This window comes from Xenopus laevis, chromosome 1S (assembly GCF_017654675.1).
Source record: "Xenopus laevis strain J_2021 chromosome 1S, Xenopus_laevis_v10.1, whole genome shotgun sequence".
Lineage (NCBI taxonomy): Eukaryota > Metazoa > Chordata > Amphibia > Anura > Pipidae > Xenopus > Xenopus laevis.
The window spans coordinates 72573103-72593441 of record NC_054372.1 but is presented as its reverse complement, the minus strand read 5'-3'; the positions used below and the strand labels follow the sequence as shown (position 1 = coordinate 72593441).

The following is a 20339-nucleotide window of genomic DNA, read 5'->3' as shown; positions in this document are numbered from 1 at the left end:
AGGCAAAAAACCCAGCCAAAAGCCAGTGCCAATTATGCTTCAAGAGGGAAAGAATTCTTTCCTGACCCCAATGGCGAACATAAACATTCCCTGGATCAAGCGATTCACATTAATTTAACATAAATAAATACAATACAGACTCTCACAATTATAATGTGTAAAGATACAGAAACCACAATATAACAGCACTTTCATGAAAACATCCATATTCAGTTATTAATAGAAAATATGAGAACATAAAGTAGAAAACTCCTGACATTTCATAGAATTTGTAAAATGGGGGAGGGTGGGTAGGATGTCTCTACCTCTCAGAAGATAAGGAAGTAAACTGCTTTTTCCCCTGACATCACATCCCTCTCTTACTCCACCCCTGGGCCTGGCCATCTCCTGCTTTAACTCATTCCTTCTCACCTAAACACAGCTACATGTGATTATGGGCATTTGTAACCTAGACCAGTATAATTTGGCTGCTGGTCATTCGGATCCCTTGTCGTGCAGCCCCTGCGCTTATAGCTCCAGGGCTTTCCTTTTACTGAAACATCCAGAGTTTTCCTTTGATCTCCTGCACTGATGCCAGAAAAAGATACAAAGTTTTTGAAACTTAGTTTAAATACGAGGCTTTTTGGCAGACAGCACGAAACAATGAGCGCCTGCAATTAGATATATTTGTAACAAGTTAAGATCAGCAAATAAAGAATTGTAACAATTTAAGATAAGCAAAGAAACAATTGTAACTATTCAAGATAAGCAGGTCTCTTGGGGAAACTGAGATGCACAGCTTAAAAGGCATTTTCAGCTTCATTAGCAAAACTGTTGTAACACATAAACATGGCCTTAAAAAGTGTTCAACCTTTCATAACCTGCCAAATTTTGTCAAATGGACATGGTAAATAGGGAGGTGTGGTGACAAAATGGTTGTGGTAAAATTTTTGTCGTGCTATGCGTGGCTGATGTTTATATCACTCTTTGCGTTTTCCCAATGTATGTCACAGATTGGAAATATACTTAGTACTAGGGATGCACCAAATCCAGGATTCGGTTCTGGATTCAGCCTTTTAAAGCAGGATTCGGATTCGGCCGAATCCTTTTGCCCAGTCGAACCGAATCCTAATTTGCATATGCAAATTAGGGGCAGAGAGGGAAATAGCATGACTTTTTGTCGCAAAACAATGAAGTAAAAAAATGTTCCCCTTCCCACCCCTAATTTGCATATGCAAATTAGGATTTGGTTTGGTATTCGGCCGAATCCTTTATGAAGGATTCAAGGGTTCAGCCGAATCCAAAATAGTGGATTCAGTGCATCCCTACTTTGGTGTATCCAAGGTTTGAGAGAAGACAGGTTAGTTGTGACCACTTATGCTTCAAACATACAAAAGAGAGGGGTTTGATGATCAATGCACATTCCCACTAAGAAAGTGAATGTTTTTGCAAAATCAGGGTTTTTTTTAGTTATAGGGAGATGGTATGATTATGATCATAAAATTGACATATCACATCAAGGTTAACCCCCCATTTGATGGTCCCTAATTGTTAACCTCCCTGCATAATAGCATGTCTCCTGACCAAGCTCCATGACATGTAATATACTGTACCAAGATGTTCAGCGCAGATTGTGCACACTATGCCGAGGACATTTCTACTGCTACAACCATGAATCCTGAAGCACTGTAATTGCAACATTTTTGCTTTACTCACCATAACAGTACAAGTATAGGATCTATTATCCAGGGACGCTATCTGTAAAAGTTGTCTTTTTATAAACTGGATCTCTATAACGTAAGTCTGCTAAATATCATTTAAACTTTAATATAGGCCCAATAGGATTGTTTTGCCATCAATATGGATTCATGCAGCTTAGTTAAGGTGGCCATACACGGGCAGAATAAAAGCTGCAGACAATGCAGACAATGCAGACAATTATGCTGTGTATGGAGGTCTTCCGGTGGGCTTCTGACTGAAAAATGGCCAGATTTCAATCCGTCAGAGTAAAAAATCCAATTGGATTGAGGCCGCATAACTCACAATGCAGTCCTCTTAACAACCTCATGAATTCCCTTTGGACCCAACAATTGGATCAGCCCAATATCTCCCACTCAAATTGGGCATATTGGGGCAAGATCTGCTTTCTTGTCAACCTCTGCAAATGAGCGGATCTGCACATGTATGGCCACCTTTAGGATCAAATACAAGATACAGTACTGTTTTATCAGTACAGAAAAAATATATCATTTTTAAAAATTAGAATTATTTGAATAAAATATACTCTACTGAGATGGCTAGTGATGAGCAATTTTTTTTGGCCAGGAATGGATTTGCTGCAAAAATCCGCACTTTAGCATCTGCAAAAATTTGACGCGAAAAATATTGCTACGATAAATATGTCGCCAAGACAAACTTGTTGCCAAAAGAAAAAGCAACCATTGACTTTAAAACGTTTGGAAAAAAAGTAGCAGGGGCAAAATAGTTGCCACAAGAAAAACTAATTTTTCTAAAGATTCACTCATCACTAGAGATGGCCTTCCAGTAATTCACATCTTTCTCGATAATGGGGTTTCAGATAAAATATTCCATATCTGTACTGGCCAAGTAGTTCTCTCATATCTTAGTATTAGTTATATTACCTATATATCAGCGATGTGCTTATTTTTCCATATAGTTGACAAATATACATACTCTGAATTAGGGCTGTCTAAGTGAAGTTGCACAGCCTAAATGCAGACCACCAGGTTTCTTGGTCCCCAACAAGTCCAAAGGCTTTATAGTCTTCATACCAATACATTACATTCTTAACATTATCTAGCCTGCAAAGGTTTGACTTATTACAGTATATAACCATACACTGCATTTAAAAGAAAGTATAGAATAATTAAAAGGGATCAATGACCTGCAAATGAGACTATTTGAGTCTTATAACCTGTCATGTCATTTACTAGTTACTTCTTTGAAAGCATGCTGATTGCTATGGGTTACATGACCTGGTGCAAACAAAGTTCAATAAAACAGAAACAGCAAAACATAAAAATGTAAAATGAAGGTGACCTACCCATTTTAAATGTTCTTTACATTAATATGATAGTTGCATGGACAAAAAGGTATATGGATTATTACAGTATTGTTACAGTATTAGTACAGATGTCACAAAAATGCAACTTACATTTAATGCGTTCTTGGCAGCTTCAGCTTCTGATCGACTGTCAAAACTGACAAAACCTACGGGCTGGTCAAAAGGAAAGGTAACTTATTACTTATTATGGACTGTTATAAAAGGGATGGCACATTCTATTCTAGGTTCATGAAGAATAGATCTATTTTGAAGCTCAGAATCATTAAACTGGTTTATAGAGTTAGCAAGCAGGATAATGTAAGGTCTGAATTGAAAACCAAATTATTTCCATAGGACCTGTTTAACTGCTTTAGGTTTTCAGCATGTTATTATACAAACCCATGAGAATACTAGCACAGAGGAACTTGTCATGATTCCTTCTCATAACATAACATATGTTTTTCAGAAATGGTGTTAAAAAAAACAAAAAACAATTCTTACCTGCTTTGAAGTGAGTTTTATTAAGGAACCTTCATACCCCTGTAAATATAATAAAACAGCATTATTTAAGAGAAGACACATACCGTATGTGCCTAGGTTTACCAAGACATGTAAAAAAAAGTATATATTTGACAACATTTAACTTGCATAGCGATACTGTCTGTACTTGACGTCATAGCATAATAACTTTAGCAAAAACACTGACATTGTAAACACTAATGATTTTACAAAATTGTGGCAAAGTATCTGATTATTTTATTTTGGTTAATTTACATTCATTTCATTCATTTACATTCATGTATTTACACTTTATACATTATACATCAAATAAATTGGTCCTTTTAAAAATGGCTAGCTGTGGTTATGCGATGAGAAACTCGAAGTAATTTCGAAATTCGAGGTAATTTTTTTGGATCTTTCGACCATCGAATAGGATACTATGACTTCAACTTAGATTCAAAGTAAAATCATTTGAATATTCGACCATTTGATAATTGAAGTACTGTCTCTTTAAAAAAACTTCGACTTCAATACTTTGCCAAATTAAACCTGCCGAAGTGCTGTGTTAGCATATGGGGACCTTCTAGAGCATTTTTCTAAGTTTTTGGAAGTCAAAGTAAAATCGTTCGATCGATCGATGAAATCCTTCGAATCGTTCGATTCAAAGGATTTAATCGTGCGATCGAACAATTTTACTTCGACCGCAGGATACACAAATTCGATAAAAAATACTTTGAGTATTTCAATTCGATGGTCGAATTTCAAAGTATTTTTAACTTTAAAATTCGACCCTTGATAAATCTGCCCCCAAGAGTCACTTGCATAGCGATACTGTCTGTACTTGACGTCATAGCATAATAACTTTAGCAAAAACACTGACATTGTAAACACTAATGATTTTACAAAATTGTGGCAAAGTATCTGATTATTTTATTTTGGTTAATTTACATTCATTTCATTCATTTACATTCATGTATTTACACTTTATACATTATACATCAAATAAATTGGTCCTTTTAAAAATGGCTAGCTGTGGTTATGCGATGAGAAACTCGAAGTAATTTCGAAATTCGAGGTAATTTTTTTGGATCTTTCGACCATCGAATAGGATACTATGACTTCAACTTAGATTCAAAGTAAAATCATTTGAATATTCGACCATTTGATAATTGAAGTACTGTCTCTTTAAAAAAACTTCGACTTCAATACTTTGCCAAATTAAACCTGCCGAAGTGCTGTGTTAGCATATGGGGACCTTCTAGAGCATTTTTCTAAGTTTTTGGAAGTCAAAGTAAAATCGTTCGATCGATCGATGAAATCCTTCGAATCGTTCGATTCAAAGGATTTAATCGTGCGATCGAACAATTTTACTTCGACCGCAGGATACACAAATTCGATAAAAAATACTTTGAGTATTTCAATTCGATGGTCGAATTTCAAAGTATTTTTAACTTTAAAATTCGACCCTTGATAAATCTGCCCCCAAGAGTCAGGGACGGAATCTGTACTAGGAGTTCAGAAATTTAAAAAAACCATTCACTGAGATCTGACATTGTACCGAGAGACTAGCTAATTGCTAATGTGCTGCCGCTATTCAAAAACGGATCCAGTTCTCAGCCTCAAAATTAAAGGCCAGTTAGTCTGACTTCAATGGTAGGAAAGGGGTATTAAGGGATAAGATACTTGACTTCATTGCAAATCATAATACTGAGTTTGTGCCAGTATGGTTTTATGCAAAAAAGATCTTGTCAGACTAATATAATTTATTTTTATTAGAAGCTGCGCATGGACTTTGATTCTGGGATACCAGTGGATGTTATCTACTTTGACTTTTCTAAACAATTTGATACAATACCACACAGTATGTTCTTGTTAAATTAAGGAAAGTTGGCCTGGAACGTAGAATGCGTACCTTGATAGAAAACTGGCTAAAAGATAGATTATAAAAAGTGGTGGTATTGGAACATTTTCTAATTAGATCAGTGTTGTGGAGTACCACAGGGCTCTGTACTTGGTCCTTTGCTTTTCAAATTGTAAATTAATGACCTGGAAGTGGCCACTATTTTTGCTGATGATAGAAAATTGTGCAGGATTCTGTCATTTTGCAGAGTGATCTGACTAAATTGGAAAACTGGGCATTGAGGTTCAATGTTTATAAATGCAAGGTTATGCATTTTGGCAAAAATAATATAAATGCAAGTTATACACAAAATGGATCTAGGGTTTTTTGTAGATAAGTCCGGCCAGTGTGATTCTGTGGCCACTAAAACAAATAGTACAGTGTACTGTCTTGCATAAAAAAGGGAACAGACTCAAGGAATGAAAACATTATATTGCCTCTTTATAGGGCTCCAGTCCATAAGAGGGATATAAATGAGCTGGAGAGAGTGCAGAGACATGCAACTAAACTTATTAGTGGGAAGCAAAACTTAAATTATGAAGGTAGACTGTCAAGGTTAGGGTTGTTTTCTCTGGGAAAAAGATGCTGGGAGGGGACATGATTACACTTTACAAGTACATTAGAGGACATTATAGACTAATAGCGGGGAACTTTTTACCCATAAAGAGGATCACCGCACCAGAGGCCATCCCTTCAGACTAGAGGAAAAGAACTTTCATTTGAAACAGTGTAGGTGGTTGCTCACAGTGAGGTTGTGGAATGCCCTGCCGGATGATGTTAAGATGGCCGATTCTGTACTTTTAAGAGTGGCTTGGATGATTTCTTGGACAAGCATAATATCCAAGGCTATTTGGTACTTAAATCTATACAGGTTGGACTGGGTGGTTGGACTGGTGGGCCCTGCCAGCCCAGACACTCTTCCTGCACGAGAGTGAGCGCACGTGGGGGGCATGCATGCTCACTGCAGGGGCCCCAGAGTGAACTGTGGTATGGGTGGGTGGGAGTTGGAGGGGGGCCCCGAAACAGCAGCCCCGGTGGGCCCCAGACCCCCCAGTCTAAGCCGGAATCTATAGTTAGTGTATTAGTATATATAGATTATGTGAGTGTATGTAGGGGTCAGTGTGTGTGTATGGATGCTGGTTTTCATTTGGAGGGTTGAACTCAATGGACTTTGGTCTTTTTTCAACCCTATTTAACTATGTAACTATGTAACCAGAACTTCTCCCAAATTAGAATATACTGGGGTAAAACATTTAGCAGAACAGTATTTTATACCATGTACCTTACAAAATGTTTCTGTCCATTAAATACTATAGGGAGACCTTATGAGTTGGTCAATTTCCCCAACATACAAAACAAAGGGAGACATCGGCAGTCAAGATTTACAATGAGATGGCAAGCTTATAGGTGTACAGAAAGTTTAAAAAGGAAGATGCTAGCTCTGTGGCAGTGTTTGGAAGTAGGTACTAAGTAGGAGGTCATTTAAAATAGAGGTTTATTGCTAGTAGAGATTTATTGTTAGTAGGCTGCAGAACTGAGTGCAAAAGTTTGGAAACAGGCTGGGACTTGGAAAAAAAAGGTGAGGGGCTAGGGGCAGAGAATGCAATAGATTTAGTGAACAACAAGTAGGGCGTAGAGTGGTGATTGTATCTATGCAAACAGTGTGCATATTTTAAACACACAATAATGTGTCTTATGGATAAAGCAATAACTGGAACATGACTGCCACTATGCTATATGTGCCTAGATTATGGTAGACATGCTATGTTTGACAGAAAAGTATTCTGGGTTCCTAGCCATGTTTCCATTGTATTAAAAGCAACAGCCATCTTCAGACCAGACACCCCAACAACTATATATTTGATCAGGGCTTTTTTATAGATGTACTTTAACACTTGATGTAATACATTGCAAAAGTTCACAGCTGTGTTACAAGTGTTGGTTCTGACTGTAAATACACCTGTCCTCAACTGTGTATGATGATGAATAATCACATTTTTCTACATCAGGCATGGACTTCCTGAGCAAAGTACTTGATTCAAGAATTCTGCCTTAAATATCTAAGATTATTATCATTATTATACTGTACCTATCAATGGAAAAATAGGTAAATAATGAATATTAGTTTACTTCTCAATACAAAGTTATACATATGATTCCATTCAACTCCTAGTGCAAAATTGTTTTAATGAAGGCATTATACAATACCTTAAATGGTCGGAATAATAAGTAGAGCTCCCGAGGTTTGATATCTAAAGGCAAGCCACTGACAAAAAGAGTCCTCACCTTAAAAGAGAAAAATAAACAAACTTTAGATATTACAAGCAGAGGAAAACACTCATTTTAGACTTGCAATGTGTAGTTACAGTTGTCACAATGCACTGTGCTCTAGCTTGCATTATGTAACACCTCATTCCTTGAAGAGAGTTTGATCATATTTTATAATTTCATGAAGCACACGAAGAATATTCATGCATATGTAGCACATAAAGAATGTTCAGGCATTTAAGTTTTAATGGGACAGTACACACCTAAAGCCTATAATAATGCTAGAAATGCTGTATTTTGTATACTAAACATGAGCTTACTGCACAAGAAGCCTAATAAAACAAATGATGGGGGCTGTTGTAACTTTTGTAAACATCTTTGCAAGACCAAGACTACGCACATGCTAAGTGTGGTCTGGGCTTCAGTTGGGAAGCTAAGCTTAGGGATCATAATAAATGATCAAAACAGCACAAGTCAAATAATAACTGCCATAGAAGCTGATACAGATTAATAATCAGAATAAGCAGACTGCACTGGGTCTGCAGATACAAATCTCTACATAGTCGCCAGCTGCTTTATAGGGAAACAAACAAAGCTGCTTAAAGTCAGGGAAGTAAGGTGGGGGGGCTCCCCCTGCCACATAAAAGTATGATAATTTCCCTGCAGTTTGGGACCGTCTGAAGTTTCTGCAGCTGTCAGAGCAAGTAAAACGAAGGGGGGGGGGGGGATTTCACTGCATACAGTCTTATAAAAACTGTACACATTTTTTAATTAAAGTATATTGGAAATAGATCTCTGCAGCTGTCAGAGCAAGTAAAATGAAGGGGGAATTTCACTGCATACAGTCCTATAAAAACTGTACACATTTTTTAATTAAAGTATATTGGAGATAGATCTCTTTTTCATTAAATAAAGTAAAAATGGGATTTTATTTTTTGCCTTTACATCCATTTTTTACTACCGACTCCTCCTCAAACAGTGATTTGGCAGAACCAGGAAGCTGTTTCTAATTTCTTGTTTCGTGCAAGAATTATCTAAAACCATGATCTATAGGCAAAAAGTGTGTTCAAACGAAGCATCAATAACTGAGCTCACATTGTAAAGGGTGAGTATAGAGTGCATGGCAAGCATAGCATACCCCACAACACATTCTATACTTATTTATGGACTCTGCATGCAGTCTATAAAGTGTTTAACAAACTAACACATTCTGCACCAATTCATAGAGATCTTAGCAATCATTTATATAATCACTTGCACCATGAAAGTTCTCTGCTACTGGCCACACAAATACAAAGTTGTATTTAATAAGGAGCCATTTAAAAACAGCCTGTATCTGGATTGCAGGAGAGAGAGAAATGAACCCCACCCAAACACACTTCATCATATTGCCAAAATGCATCACACTTAGTGCACAGTTCATGTACTAAGGTACTCCCAAATAATTAATACAGGAGTATGACACATAAATGGGCCCCCAGCCAGGGCCAGAACAACTCTTATACAATACATATTATACAAAGCCAAGCTCAAATGTTTGCTATCATTATTGGTGTACAGGAAGCATAAATGTTTTATATTGCTAGTGTTTAAGCTATATTTGATTAAAAACATAAGAGTCAAGCAGTGTTAGACTTGGGTGTATGGGGCCCACAGGGCTACCACCTTAGGGCCCCCCATGTTCCCCCTCACCTCACGAGACCCCATCCCACAAGCCCCCCCACCACAGTCGAGACTCCAGTTGAAACCTTAACTCCAACACCAGCCTGCATTCCTCTTGCACATGTCTGCCTTGGGATTTGGAGTGGGGGTGTCCACAGTATTTGTCAGCGAGTGGGCCTAGGTCAGTGGGGCCCAACGTGGTTTTTCCAAGTGTCCTGCCAACTGAGTCTGACCCTGAGCCCAAGTATTTTAATTAAACTAAACTAAAATAGTACAAGATATGGAATATATTATCCAAATGCTTGTGACCTGGGTTTTCAGTGTAAGAAGTCTTTCTGTGATGAAATGTGATTGATGGTAGCTTAGTTATTACCAAGTACCTATCAGTTTACTTATTGTTTTATTATAAAAGCTAAAAGCCAATCTGTCAGAAATAATGAAGTAATGGGACAAAAACAAGGCTATGCAGTAGTTCAGAGATTTCTGGATAACAGATTTCCAGATAATAAATGTTATACAGTTAATGCCTTTTATACACCTTTGGAAACTGTTCATATGGTTTCGGCAAACCAATGTAAGTGCACAGAAAGTTTAATTATATATTAAGCAGGAAAAGAAAACATACTTCACATGGTTAGATCACTTGAAAACATAAATAGCACTTTGCCTAAAAGTTCTTCTCAGATCTAAGGCCGAAGGGTCATATAGGGGTTGTCTTTACTTAGCTACTACAAAAAAGAAATTAAACAGCTTTACAAGATCAGGTGCATTCTTATCTTTCATCTCCTCTCTTCCCCCTAAAAAGGAGAACATTATTTTTCCTAAATCAAAAAACAAGAAAGTTTTGAATCCTTAAATCCTTCTCTGAAATGATTAACTTTACGGCGACTATTCCAAATTTCAACACGATGAAAGGAAAAGAATGAAAAGCATATAGAAGGACATTAATGATTCTGGCAAGGAAACAATCAGTTACTTATTAAGAAGAATGGGCCAGCGATTGCTTTTTTCAGACCTCCAGGACCACTTCAAAACATAATGAATAACCAGCCACGATTTATTTAAGTAGAATATTTTAACTCTAGCAATCATTTACCAGTTTGTTTACTGCTTCAGTGTCAACATATGCTTCACACATCTAAGGGTTTAAGCACATGGGCAGATTCGGGGAGATTTAGACGCCTGGCGACTAATCGCCTCTTCTGCGGGGCGACAATCTCCCCGAACTGCCTTCCCCCTGCCTGCCGCCTGCTATAATGACAAAACGCCAGCGCCAATGCACTCGTGTCGCTACGATTTCTGAATTCACCCAAAGTTTGGCAACTTTGGGCGACTTCGACGCGAGTGCATTGGCGCTGCCGTTTTGACATTATAGCAAGCGTTTTGTCATTATAGAAGGCGGAAGGCAAGGGGAAGGCAGTTTGGGAAGATTGTCGCGCCACAGAAGAGGCGATTAGTCGCCAGGCGACTAAATCTCCCCGGATCTGCCCGTGTGCTTGAACCCTAACATTTTCCACGTGAGGCAACTTCGGGTAACTTCGGGAAATGAAGCTTTCCGAGTGCCATCCCGCTGCTGTTTTACATTCTAGCCGGCGGGAAGGCATTTAGAGGAGATTAGTCGCCCGAAGAAGAGGCGTTTCATCGCTGGGCGGCTAATCTTCACCAGTAGCTATGCCTGCCACCACCCTTAGAAATTTCAGCCAATACTTTAATTAACTAAAATCAGAACATATGCATATAAAGACAAATAATATACATTACTGAAAATAAGAAACACTTTTCTACCTTTTAAACTAAAATATAAACACTACAGAGCATTTTATACTACAGGGCAACTGAAACACTTTTACAGGTGCTTAGATTCAAAATATAGCATATCCCCTGTTTCAATACCACAAGCCACTGACAATTTAAGTGGAAAATTCATTTCAGACTACTATATGGCAAACCAAAATTTTCTCTTGATCAAATTCTAAATAATTCACTGTTGGCCTGGATAGTTTGCTAGTCTTAAAAAATGTATTTAAATCTTTCAGACCTTCTGCCGAGGTTTTCATTATTTTACTAAGCTTGTCAACTTTCAGTTATCATCTACTATTGTCTAACCATGCAGTGAAAGTCTTGTTAAAATAAAAGGTATTGCATGCTACACACATAGCACTACCTTAAAACCAAAAAGGTAAAAAAATGGGAAAAAAATTTTTTTCAAAATGAATCAGTTAATAGTGCTGCTCCAGCAGAATTCTGCACTGAAATCCATTTCTCAAAAGAGCAAACTGATTTTTTTATATTCAATTTTGAAATCTGACATGGGGCTAGACATATTGTCAATTTCCCAGCTGCCCCAAGTCAATCTTCAATCACTCTTTACTGCTGTACTGCAAGTTGGAGTGATATCACCCCCCTCCCTTTTCCCCCCCAGCATCCAAACAAAAGAACAATGGGAAGGTAGCCAGATAACAGCTCATTAACACAAGATAACAGCTGCCTGGTAGATCTAAGAACAACACTCAATAGTAAAAACCCATCTCTCACTGAGACACATTCCGTTACATTGAGAAGGAAAAACAGCAGCCTGCCAGAAAGCATTTCTCTCCTAAAGTGCAGGCACAAGTCACATGACAAAGCAGCCTGTTTTGATCTCTTTAGATCTCATCAGTGCAAGATATTGGCACTTGTCTTCTGAGCGGATAGGACTTGGAGAGCAGTGAAGAATAAAAAACCAAGAGGCCCACTCACACTAACAGTGATGATTTATTTGTTTCATTGCTCTCCTAGTGCTATTCTCATATTCCTTATGTTGACTGCAACCAGAGTACACTGTCTGGATTGCAAGGTTACACTTGTTAGTGCTAATAGGTCCTACCTAACATATCGACCAAAGAAAGAATTCCACTGTTAAAACTTATTGCTTCACTGAAGCAGCAAAAAGCATTGAGAAAAAATACTGAGAAATATCTATCTGTAGCTAAACAAATAAAACTTGAACGTTGATATGTCTGATATGTATGCTATTTACTGTATTTATTGTTTTAAGTGTAAAAATTAAATCTAGGATAATATTTTGTGTGCCTTTAGGAGGTAATGATAATATTTTACTTTTCTTGCTCTAAAAAGCAATATGCATAACAAACCTGATAGAAGTGGTCTTTCTAACCAGTGCATGGATCATGTTTTGGTATCACCAATAATGGCTATTTTTGCCTTAAGAGTATTATGGGTAAGTTGATTATCCACTTTTCCACATGTTAAGGGAATTAAGTCTAATGCCAAACACCGGATGGGGGGGTTAAAAAGAATCACATGGAGGCAACATCTGGCTGGTCGGTCTTCAATTTGATAAACCTGAATATCCAGTCCTCATGTTTGAAATTCTAAATCTAAAAAAAAAGGGACCTGCCCACATCCCAGCATGTAATAAAATGATAAGCCTTTATTCTATAATGAGAAATCATCCAACAACAGTAATATTTATTTTTTAGACACATTTTGATTAAAACGTTGACACTGTTTGTTAAGTAAATATGTAGCTAAATATGATTAAGATTCATTTTACAACCATCTTTTTTGGCAGTTTTCATTTTAAGTTAATTTCCAAATAATGATTTGTTTAAAGAATGAAAAGAGATGTTGGTCAGTAATAAGACATTGTCTGATCCCTCCTCCAAAACTTTTTTTGTAAATGTAGACTCAAAGGAGCTGGGCACTGACCCATGTCTCTGGCTACAAGCCAAGCTATTTTGAAGCTTTTGATTTCTTGGGATTATATGATGCAATTAGGTTGTACATTTCAAATCTTGGTTGAAACATAGTAACATAGAAACATGCCCAAAAAACTTTAAAAACAACCCGCTATGAAATACTGAATTTCATGCATGACTTATAAATTAATAGATTTACAGATAGCATATTGTCCAGCATGCATCAGATTATGTTACAATTTGACTTTTTACAGGCTAATTAGGGTTAAGTGACTGCAATATCATTTTCGCAGTATCACTGCAATGGAAGTTGTGATATCTACCAACATTTCAGAAAAAAATCTATAGCACAATTTAGCTACAGCCTTGATTAGTCTAAATCACACTATTTCTACCTGGATCATAACCCAGAACACCAATAATCAGATCTGTTTCGGGCAATCTATTTCCTATTACCCAGCGCCGATTCTTACCTAAGGGCCGCCTGAGGCGGCTCCTGCAATGCCGCCCCCCCTCGCCGACTTACCTGTCGGGAGGGGAGGCAGGAACACTAATGCAAGAGAGCGCAATTGCGCTCTCTGGCATTAGTAAAGCCGAATTTCCGGTATAAAAACCAGAAATTCGGCTCTTAAAGGTACCAGGAGCGGCTTTTTGCCGCCCCTGGAAACCTCTCCAGCGTTGCAGCCTCGCCTCATTGGTGGCGCACCCCTGCTATTACCTTAATTCAGGAGTATTCCATAAGAAAACAAGTTGGAAGGTATGTCAAAATTATTGGCATAAGCCTAATTTAAAGGTTTGTTCATCTTTGAGTTAACTTTCTAGTATGATGTAGAGAGTGATATTCCGAGATGAATTGCAAATGGTTTTAATTTTTTATTTGTGTTTTTTTTTTGTTATTTAGCTTTTTATTCAGCAGCTCTCCAGTTTGCAATTTCAGCAATCTGGTTGCTAGTGTACAAATTACGCTAGCAACCATACATTGATTTGAGTAAGACACAGGCATATGAATAGGAGATGGCCTCAATAGAGAGCTGAGTAAAAAAAAAAGCAGCAATAACAATTCATTCTTTAAAGAGCAGTTTTTTTGATGGGGTCATTGATCCCCATTTGAAAGTTGAGTCAGAAAAAAACAGCAAATAATTCAAAAACTATAAAATAACTATAAGGGGCAGATTTAAATAGGGTCGAATATCGAGGGTTAATTAACCCTAATATTCGACTGCCGAATGTAAATCCTTCGACTTCGAATATCGAAAGATTTACCGCAAATATTTAAAAAAATCGTTAGATCGAATGATTTATCAAGGGTCGAATTTCGACCCTCTAAGTAAAATCCTTCGAATTGGAATCTCGAATAGGAAAGGTTTTCACCGCAAATTCTTGGATCTAAAAACTTAGAAAAGTGCTGGGGAAGGTCCCCATAGGCTAACATTGCACCTCGGTAGGTTTAAAGTGGCGAAGCATGAAGTATTTTTTAAAGAGACAGTGCTTCGACTATCGAATGGTCGAATAGTCGAACGATTTATTCTTCAAATCATTCAAATCATTCGATTCGATCAAATTTGACCAATTCGATGGTCAAAGTACCCAAAAAAAACTTCGAAATTCAAATTTTTTTCCATTCGAATTCTTCACTCAAGCTTAGTAAATCTGCCCCTGACTGTTGTCAAGGGATCCCATACCAGGAACAATTGTGTTGGCCCGAGTGCAGACACACGCAGTGCATTTTTTAACTGAAACCCGACGCATGTATCTGCAACTAGGCTAAGTTAAAGGGTATGCCAGCATACAGGCTGACACTGCTGCGTTTTTCAGCAGGCCGATTTTTAGCCCCGTCTGATGTTTAGCCTAACATGTCATTTTGTTAAACTTCCTATCCAAACTTGCTTCTGAGCTCCGTGTAAGTTTCGTATAATGGATCCCATACCTGTATTAAACATGTTGCCCTGGTATTCATCTGATCCATCCATTATCTTTATGATTCCCTGTCAAACATGTCTTTCCACTTTCTCCATGGTCTCATACTAAACATGCTCATTTTCCAACCACCCTCCGGTCCCTGCAAAAACTAAGTGGTAAGGTTTTTTAAGGGTATGGCCACATTGGGCTTTTTTTTTGGAGATTTGGTCGCCTGTCGACTAATCGCCTTGTCTTTGCGGCAACCAATCTCCCCAAACGCCTTCCCTCTCTCTGCATTTCGTTTTCCGAAGTCGCCCGAAGTTTCCTCGTGAGGCAACTTCGGGCGACTTCGGAAAACGAACCACCGCTTATGATTAGCGGTTTTTCATTTTAGCCGGCACTGAGGGAAGGCGTTTGGGGAGATTGGTCGTCGCAAAGACAAGTGATTAGTCGCCAGGCGACCAAATCTCCCCAAAACGCCCAGTGTGGCCTTAACCTAAAAAGGCAGAAACACAGCAAAACAATGAAAAGGACATAATTAAACAGTGGAAAAGAAGATAAATAAAGGAGGTCAGAATAGAAACTAGCAAAAAGAAAGGGTGCACTGATAAAGAAAAACAAACAAGGTGATTAAGAAGGTGAAGTAGAAGGATATAACAATAACCCTATTTTCCTTTTCAACAAAGGAGTCATTATTGTAGAATAGATCCTACAGGAAGAGGGAAAAAAAAGATCAGTGTAGGAGTATGGAGATCTTTCTATGCACAGACAGACTTACTCTGCTGAAAGTATAACAACTAAGGCCTTAACAGTGATTAATGATACAGTTATCTCCTTGTCATTGGATATTTAATGCAATGAACTAATCAATGATATCACCCAGAACAAAAGGTATGGCAGAGTTACAGCTTCAGAGTCAGGTCACAAAATCTCATTAATTCATTCCTGATGGTCCTAAAAGTATGTTATGCTTTATAGCCAAAATATAGAGCATTGTGGTTTTATATTGTATACAGAATACAGGAATACATGATAGCTTTCTATGTGTCGTTTCATGATCAATTCTAACTTGTCGGAATGCATTTTGGACTATGTTAACATTTTGGTATTTTTTCATTATGTTTAACCCTTCAAACAATAGGATACCAATAATCTTTAGCTGCCTATGTATCTATCTGTCTGTATATCAGTTTTATAAAAAGATAGACAGAGATCAGCAAAAACATAAACAAGATATATAGATATATTTAGAGAGATTTTCAAAGAATTAGAGAGAGATATTCAGACAAAAGCGAGAGGTAGATTATTTGAAAGAGAGGGTGACAGATGCATAGACAGAGTACATGCATCTAGGAGGTATCTATCTATCTATCTGTATGTCTAGCTATGTATCTATATATCTATGTATCTATCTGCCTGTCTGTCTATCTATCTATCTATCTATCTATCTATCTATCTATCTATCTATCTATCTATCTATCTAAATATAGATATTTAGTGTCTTTATAGAAAACAGGCTAAAAATACTGCCACTGCAAATTCATAGCTGAATAAATACTTTCTCTGACAGTGCTATTTCACAAGCTCTAACAAAGCCAACTTCTTTATGGAAAAATTCATCTCTCCCATGGAATCATATTGCAGGCATTTCATCACATTGGGTAACAAATAATTCTTGAGAGAAGGAAAAAGACACATATTTGGTAAGAGGTCACGTGAAAGGGTAATGCTAAACAAACTAAAATGTTGTGACTGTCTAGAAAAAGGAGTTGTGCAATTTTTAAAGTTAAAAGTCAGTTTAGATGTAACTTAATTTACTTTTTTTTTTTTTTACTTGCTTCTTAATTCTTGTGCCAAATCTGCCATTCTAAAATTTCCAAGCATGGATAATGGATAGTATGACCAATAAGATCAGTAACAGTGCCTACTCTTGTGTTCTTAAAGGGCTTGTTCACCTTCAAGTTAATGTTTAGTATGATGTAGCGAGTGATATTCTGAGACAATCTGCAATTGGTTTTAATTTTTTATTATTTGAGGTTTTTGAATTATTTCGCTTTTTATTCAACAGCTCTCCTGTTTGCAGTTTTGGCAATCTTGTTGCTAGGGTCCAAATTATCCTAGCAATCATGCATTGATTTGAATAAGAGACTGGAATATAAATAGGAGAGGGCCTGAATAGAAAGATGAGTAATAAAAAGTAGCAATAACAATAAATGTGTAGCCTTAGAGAGCATTTGTTTTTGAATCAGAAGAAGAAGGCAAATAATTCAAAAATGATAAAATACAAATAATGAAGACCAAATAACACGTTGCTGGAAACCGGCAATTTCATAACATACTAAAAGTTAACGAAAAGGTGAACCACCCCTTCAAGTACAGTGCTATTTCCTGTCAGATCTGATAACGGGCATGTACAAGCTGACTGTAAATGATTCACTAGGAGATTTAAAACAAACCTTTATAGCCTCAGGCATCTAGTTGTGAAATACAGTGCCCCATTCACAAGAAGATTTTTTTTGCTAGAAGGGCGCAAAGATACCATAAAGAGCAAACACTGTTCAAGCTAATTTCCTTGTAACTTTCAAATCTCCTCCCTGGCAAACTGAATAAAGTGCTATATAATAAGTGCTTGGTCTAATGTTCAAAGGATACTAGTTAGCAACCTTACATGACTTTACTGAAAATGTCACTTACATAGTTAAATCAGGTTGAAAAAAGACAAAGTCCTTTTCTTCTAGTCTAAAGGGGTGGCCTCTGGTACGGTGATCCTCTTTATGGGTAAAAAGGTCCCCTGCTATTTGTCTATAATGTCTTCTAATGTACTTGTAAAGTTTAATCATGTCCCCTCGCAAGTGCCTTTTTTCCAGAGAAAACAACCCCAAACTTGACAGTCTATCCTCATTATATAAGTCTTTCACAACTCTAACCAATTTAGTTGCGTGTCTCTGCACTCTCTCCAGCTCATTTATATCCCTCTTAAGGACTGGAGTCCAAAACTGCACTGCATACTCCAGATGAGGCCTTACCAGGGACCTATAAAGAGGCATAATTATGGTTTCATCCCTTGAGTTAATGCCCTTTTTTATGCAAGACAGAACTTTATTTGCTTTAGTAGCCACAGAATGACACTGCCCAGAATTAGACAACTTGTTATCTACATAAAGCCCTAGATCCTTCTCATTTAAGGAAACTCCCAACATACTGCCATTTAGTGTATAACTTGCATTTATATTATTTTTGCCAAAGAGCATAACCTTGCATTTATCAACACTGAACCTCATTTTCCAGTTTGCTGCCCAGTTTTCCAACTTAGACAAATCACTCTGCAAAGTGGCAGCCTCCTGCATGGAATCTATAGTTCTGCACAATTTAGTATCATCTGCAAAAAAAGAAACAGTACTTTCAATGTCCACCTCCAGGTCATTAATAAACAAGTTGAAAAGCAAGGGACCTAGTACAGAGCCCTGTGCCATCCACTGCCATCCCAGAATCGAGGTCCCTGCTTACCCTCTCATGCATATTTCTTTATTTACTACTACAAATATACACAGCATTTCCCATTGCCAAAATATATGAAGGAACTTCGAACAGACTGAAATAAACATTATATAAATACATTATCTGAAGGAAACAAGAAGATACATACTTGACCCAAAGAGCTTACAGTGTTATTGTTTATATTTATATTATATTGTAAATATTTTGTAAATATTGTAAATATTTCAAAACTTCGAAAATAATCTGTGGAAACAATCTGACTTTTTTGGCTTTTTGTATTAGAAAATTACAAACTTTGACTGTCTATTCTATTGCTTACTGAACTGACGGAACTGACAAAACGGATGGAAATTTCTGTCAGCAGAATAAATTAAAGTATCAGATATTCCAGGAAATGATTGCCATTAACATCTACACAGATCAGGTGGTATTAGCAGAGGTGTTTTTGAATAATATTGAAGGCCCAGGGTCCTCATTCACATAAATCAAGAGAAGTGTGTTCCTATCACAGATATGTTTGTGTCCCTTTAAAGCAGTAGAGCTGGAAACCAAAAAAATTCTAAAAATGTTCTTTTGTAGTGATGAGCAAAATTTTCCTCCAAGTTTTGCCGCAAAAAATTACGCCCATAACGAAACGGATCAGATTCGCCCATCACTATTCTTTTGTCAAAGTAGCCAAAAGTAATTCTTTCAGTTCAGTTCAATGTAGGTTATTTTCTAACATCATTATTTATTAGCATGAGAGATGTAGTACAGAAAAACAGTAAAACGCCTTACTAAGCAGTAACTTCTGAATAAAGAATACATAAAGATAATATGTATTACTTTCAGCAATTCAATTCACATTCAGGATAAATACCTATTTAAATAGATCAGTTCTGAGCATGCCCGACCATGCCCTCAGTTTTGATGGGTACTTTTAAATAGGCAAAGTAGCCTAACTGGCATCCAGATTCTCTAAATCACCCATCTCTGTTGCTAGTTACTTCAATGGTATGCTTCTGTCACTGCACACAAAATTTTAATTACTATTGGTCAGCAGACTGGCTATTAATGTTAATACACAGCTGGAAACCAGTAAGGATCATAACCCTTTGCAATTGCTCTATTGATATTATCTGATTGACTAAGTCCAAACATAGTAATCATTTGTTTGAGCCAGACTGAAATTTTCAAACCAGCATGACATATGAAACAATCAATATCATGTATCTTGGCATAGATTTACCAGCTTGTCATATACATGGTAAAATATACCCCAATACAAGCAACAAATGGCCTGCTACAATACAGGTATGGCAATTGGTATATCTAATAAAAACTTCTGTGTTAACCTAATTTGCAGCAGAAAAGACATATCACTGATATTCTAGAAGAGTGATCCCCAACGAGTGACTTGTGAGTGGCATGTTGCTCACCAACACATTGGATGTTGCTCCCAGTGGCCATAAACAGGTGCGTATTTTTTGATTCCTGGCTTGGAGGCAAGTTTTGGTTGCATAAAAAAGAGGTGTACAGGCATATAGAACCTCCTGTAGGCTACCAGTCCACATAGGGGCTACCAACATCCAATCACAGCACTGCCTGGGAACATCTTTCATGCTTGTGTTGTTCCCCAACTCTTTTTTTTTATATCTGAATGCTACTCATGGGTAAAAAAGGTTGGGGGCCGGGGGGCGTGGCTGAACTGCTGATGGAGTAAGAGGTGCTCTGGAAGAGCTCCGTGCACCCTTCAATAATCCTGTCTTAAATACTGTGCTGGGGTACGCTGCTTAAACAAGAAAAGGGGTACACTACCCCCTAACGGAGATGAGTAATAGGAGACAGCAAGAAAAGCAACAAAAGCCAAAATCGGACGCACTTACAC

The 20339-nt window shown here is 37.4% G+C and overlaps 1 protein-coding gene across 3 annotated transcripts in view; it reads right to left on the bottom strand.

Moving 5' to 3' along the window:
- The window catches only part of rbpms.S (RNA binding protein with multiple splicing S homeolog), a 129502-nt gene that overhangs the window by 59908 nt on the left and 49255 nt on the right, over nucleotides 1–20339 (bottom strand). For all 3 annotated transcript variants that reach the window (XM_041579727.1, XM_018243477.2, XM_018243478.2), the window contains exons 2-4: nucleotides 7653–7730; nucleotides 3545–3583; nucleotides 3155–3217 (exon numbers count right to left, since the gene is read on the bottom strand). In XM_041579727.1, the coding sequence (XP_041435661.1) occupies nucleotides 3155–3217; nucleotides 3545–3583; nucleotides 7653–7730 (180 nt within the window). The remainder of the gene's footprint in view (nucleotides 1–3154; nucleotides 3218–3544; nucleotides 3584–7652; nucleotides 7731–20339) is intronic.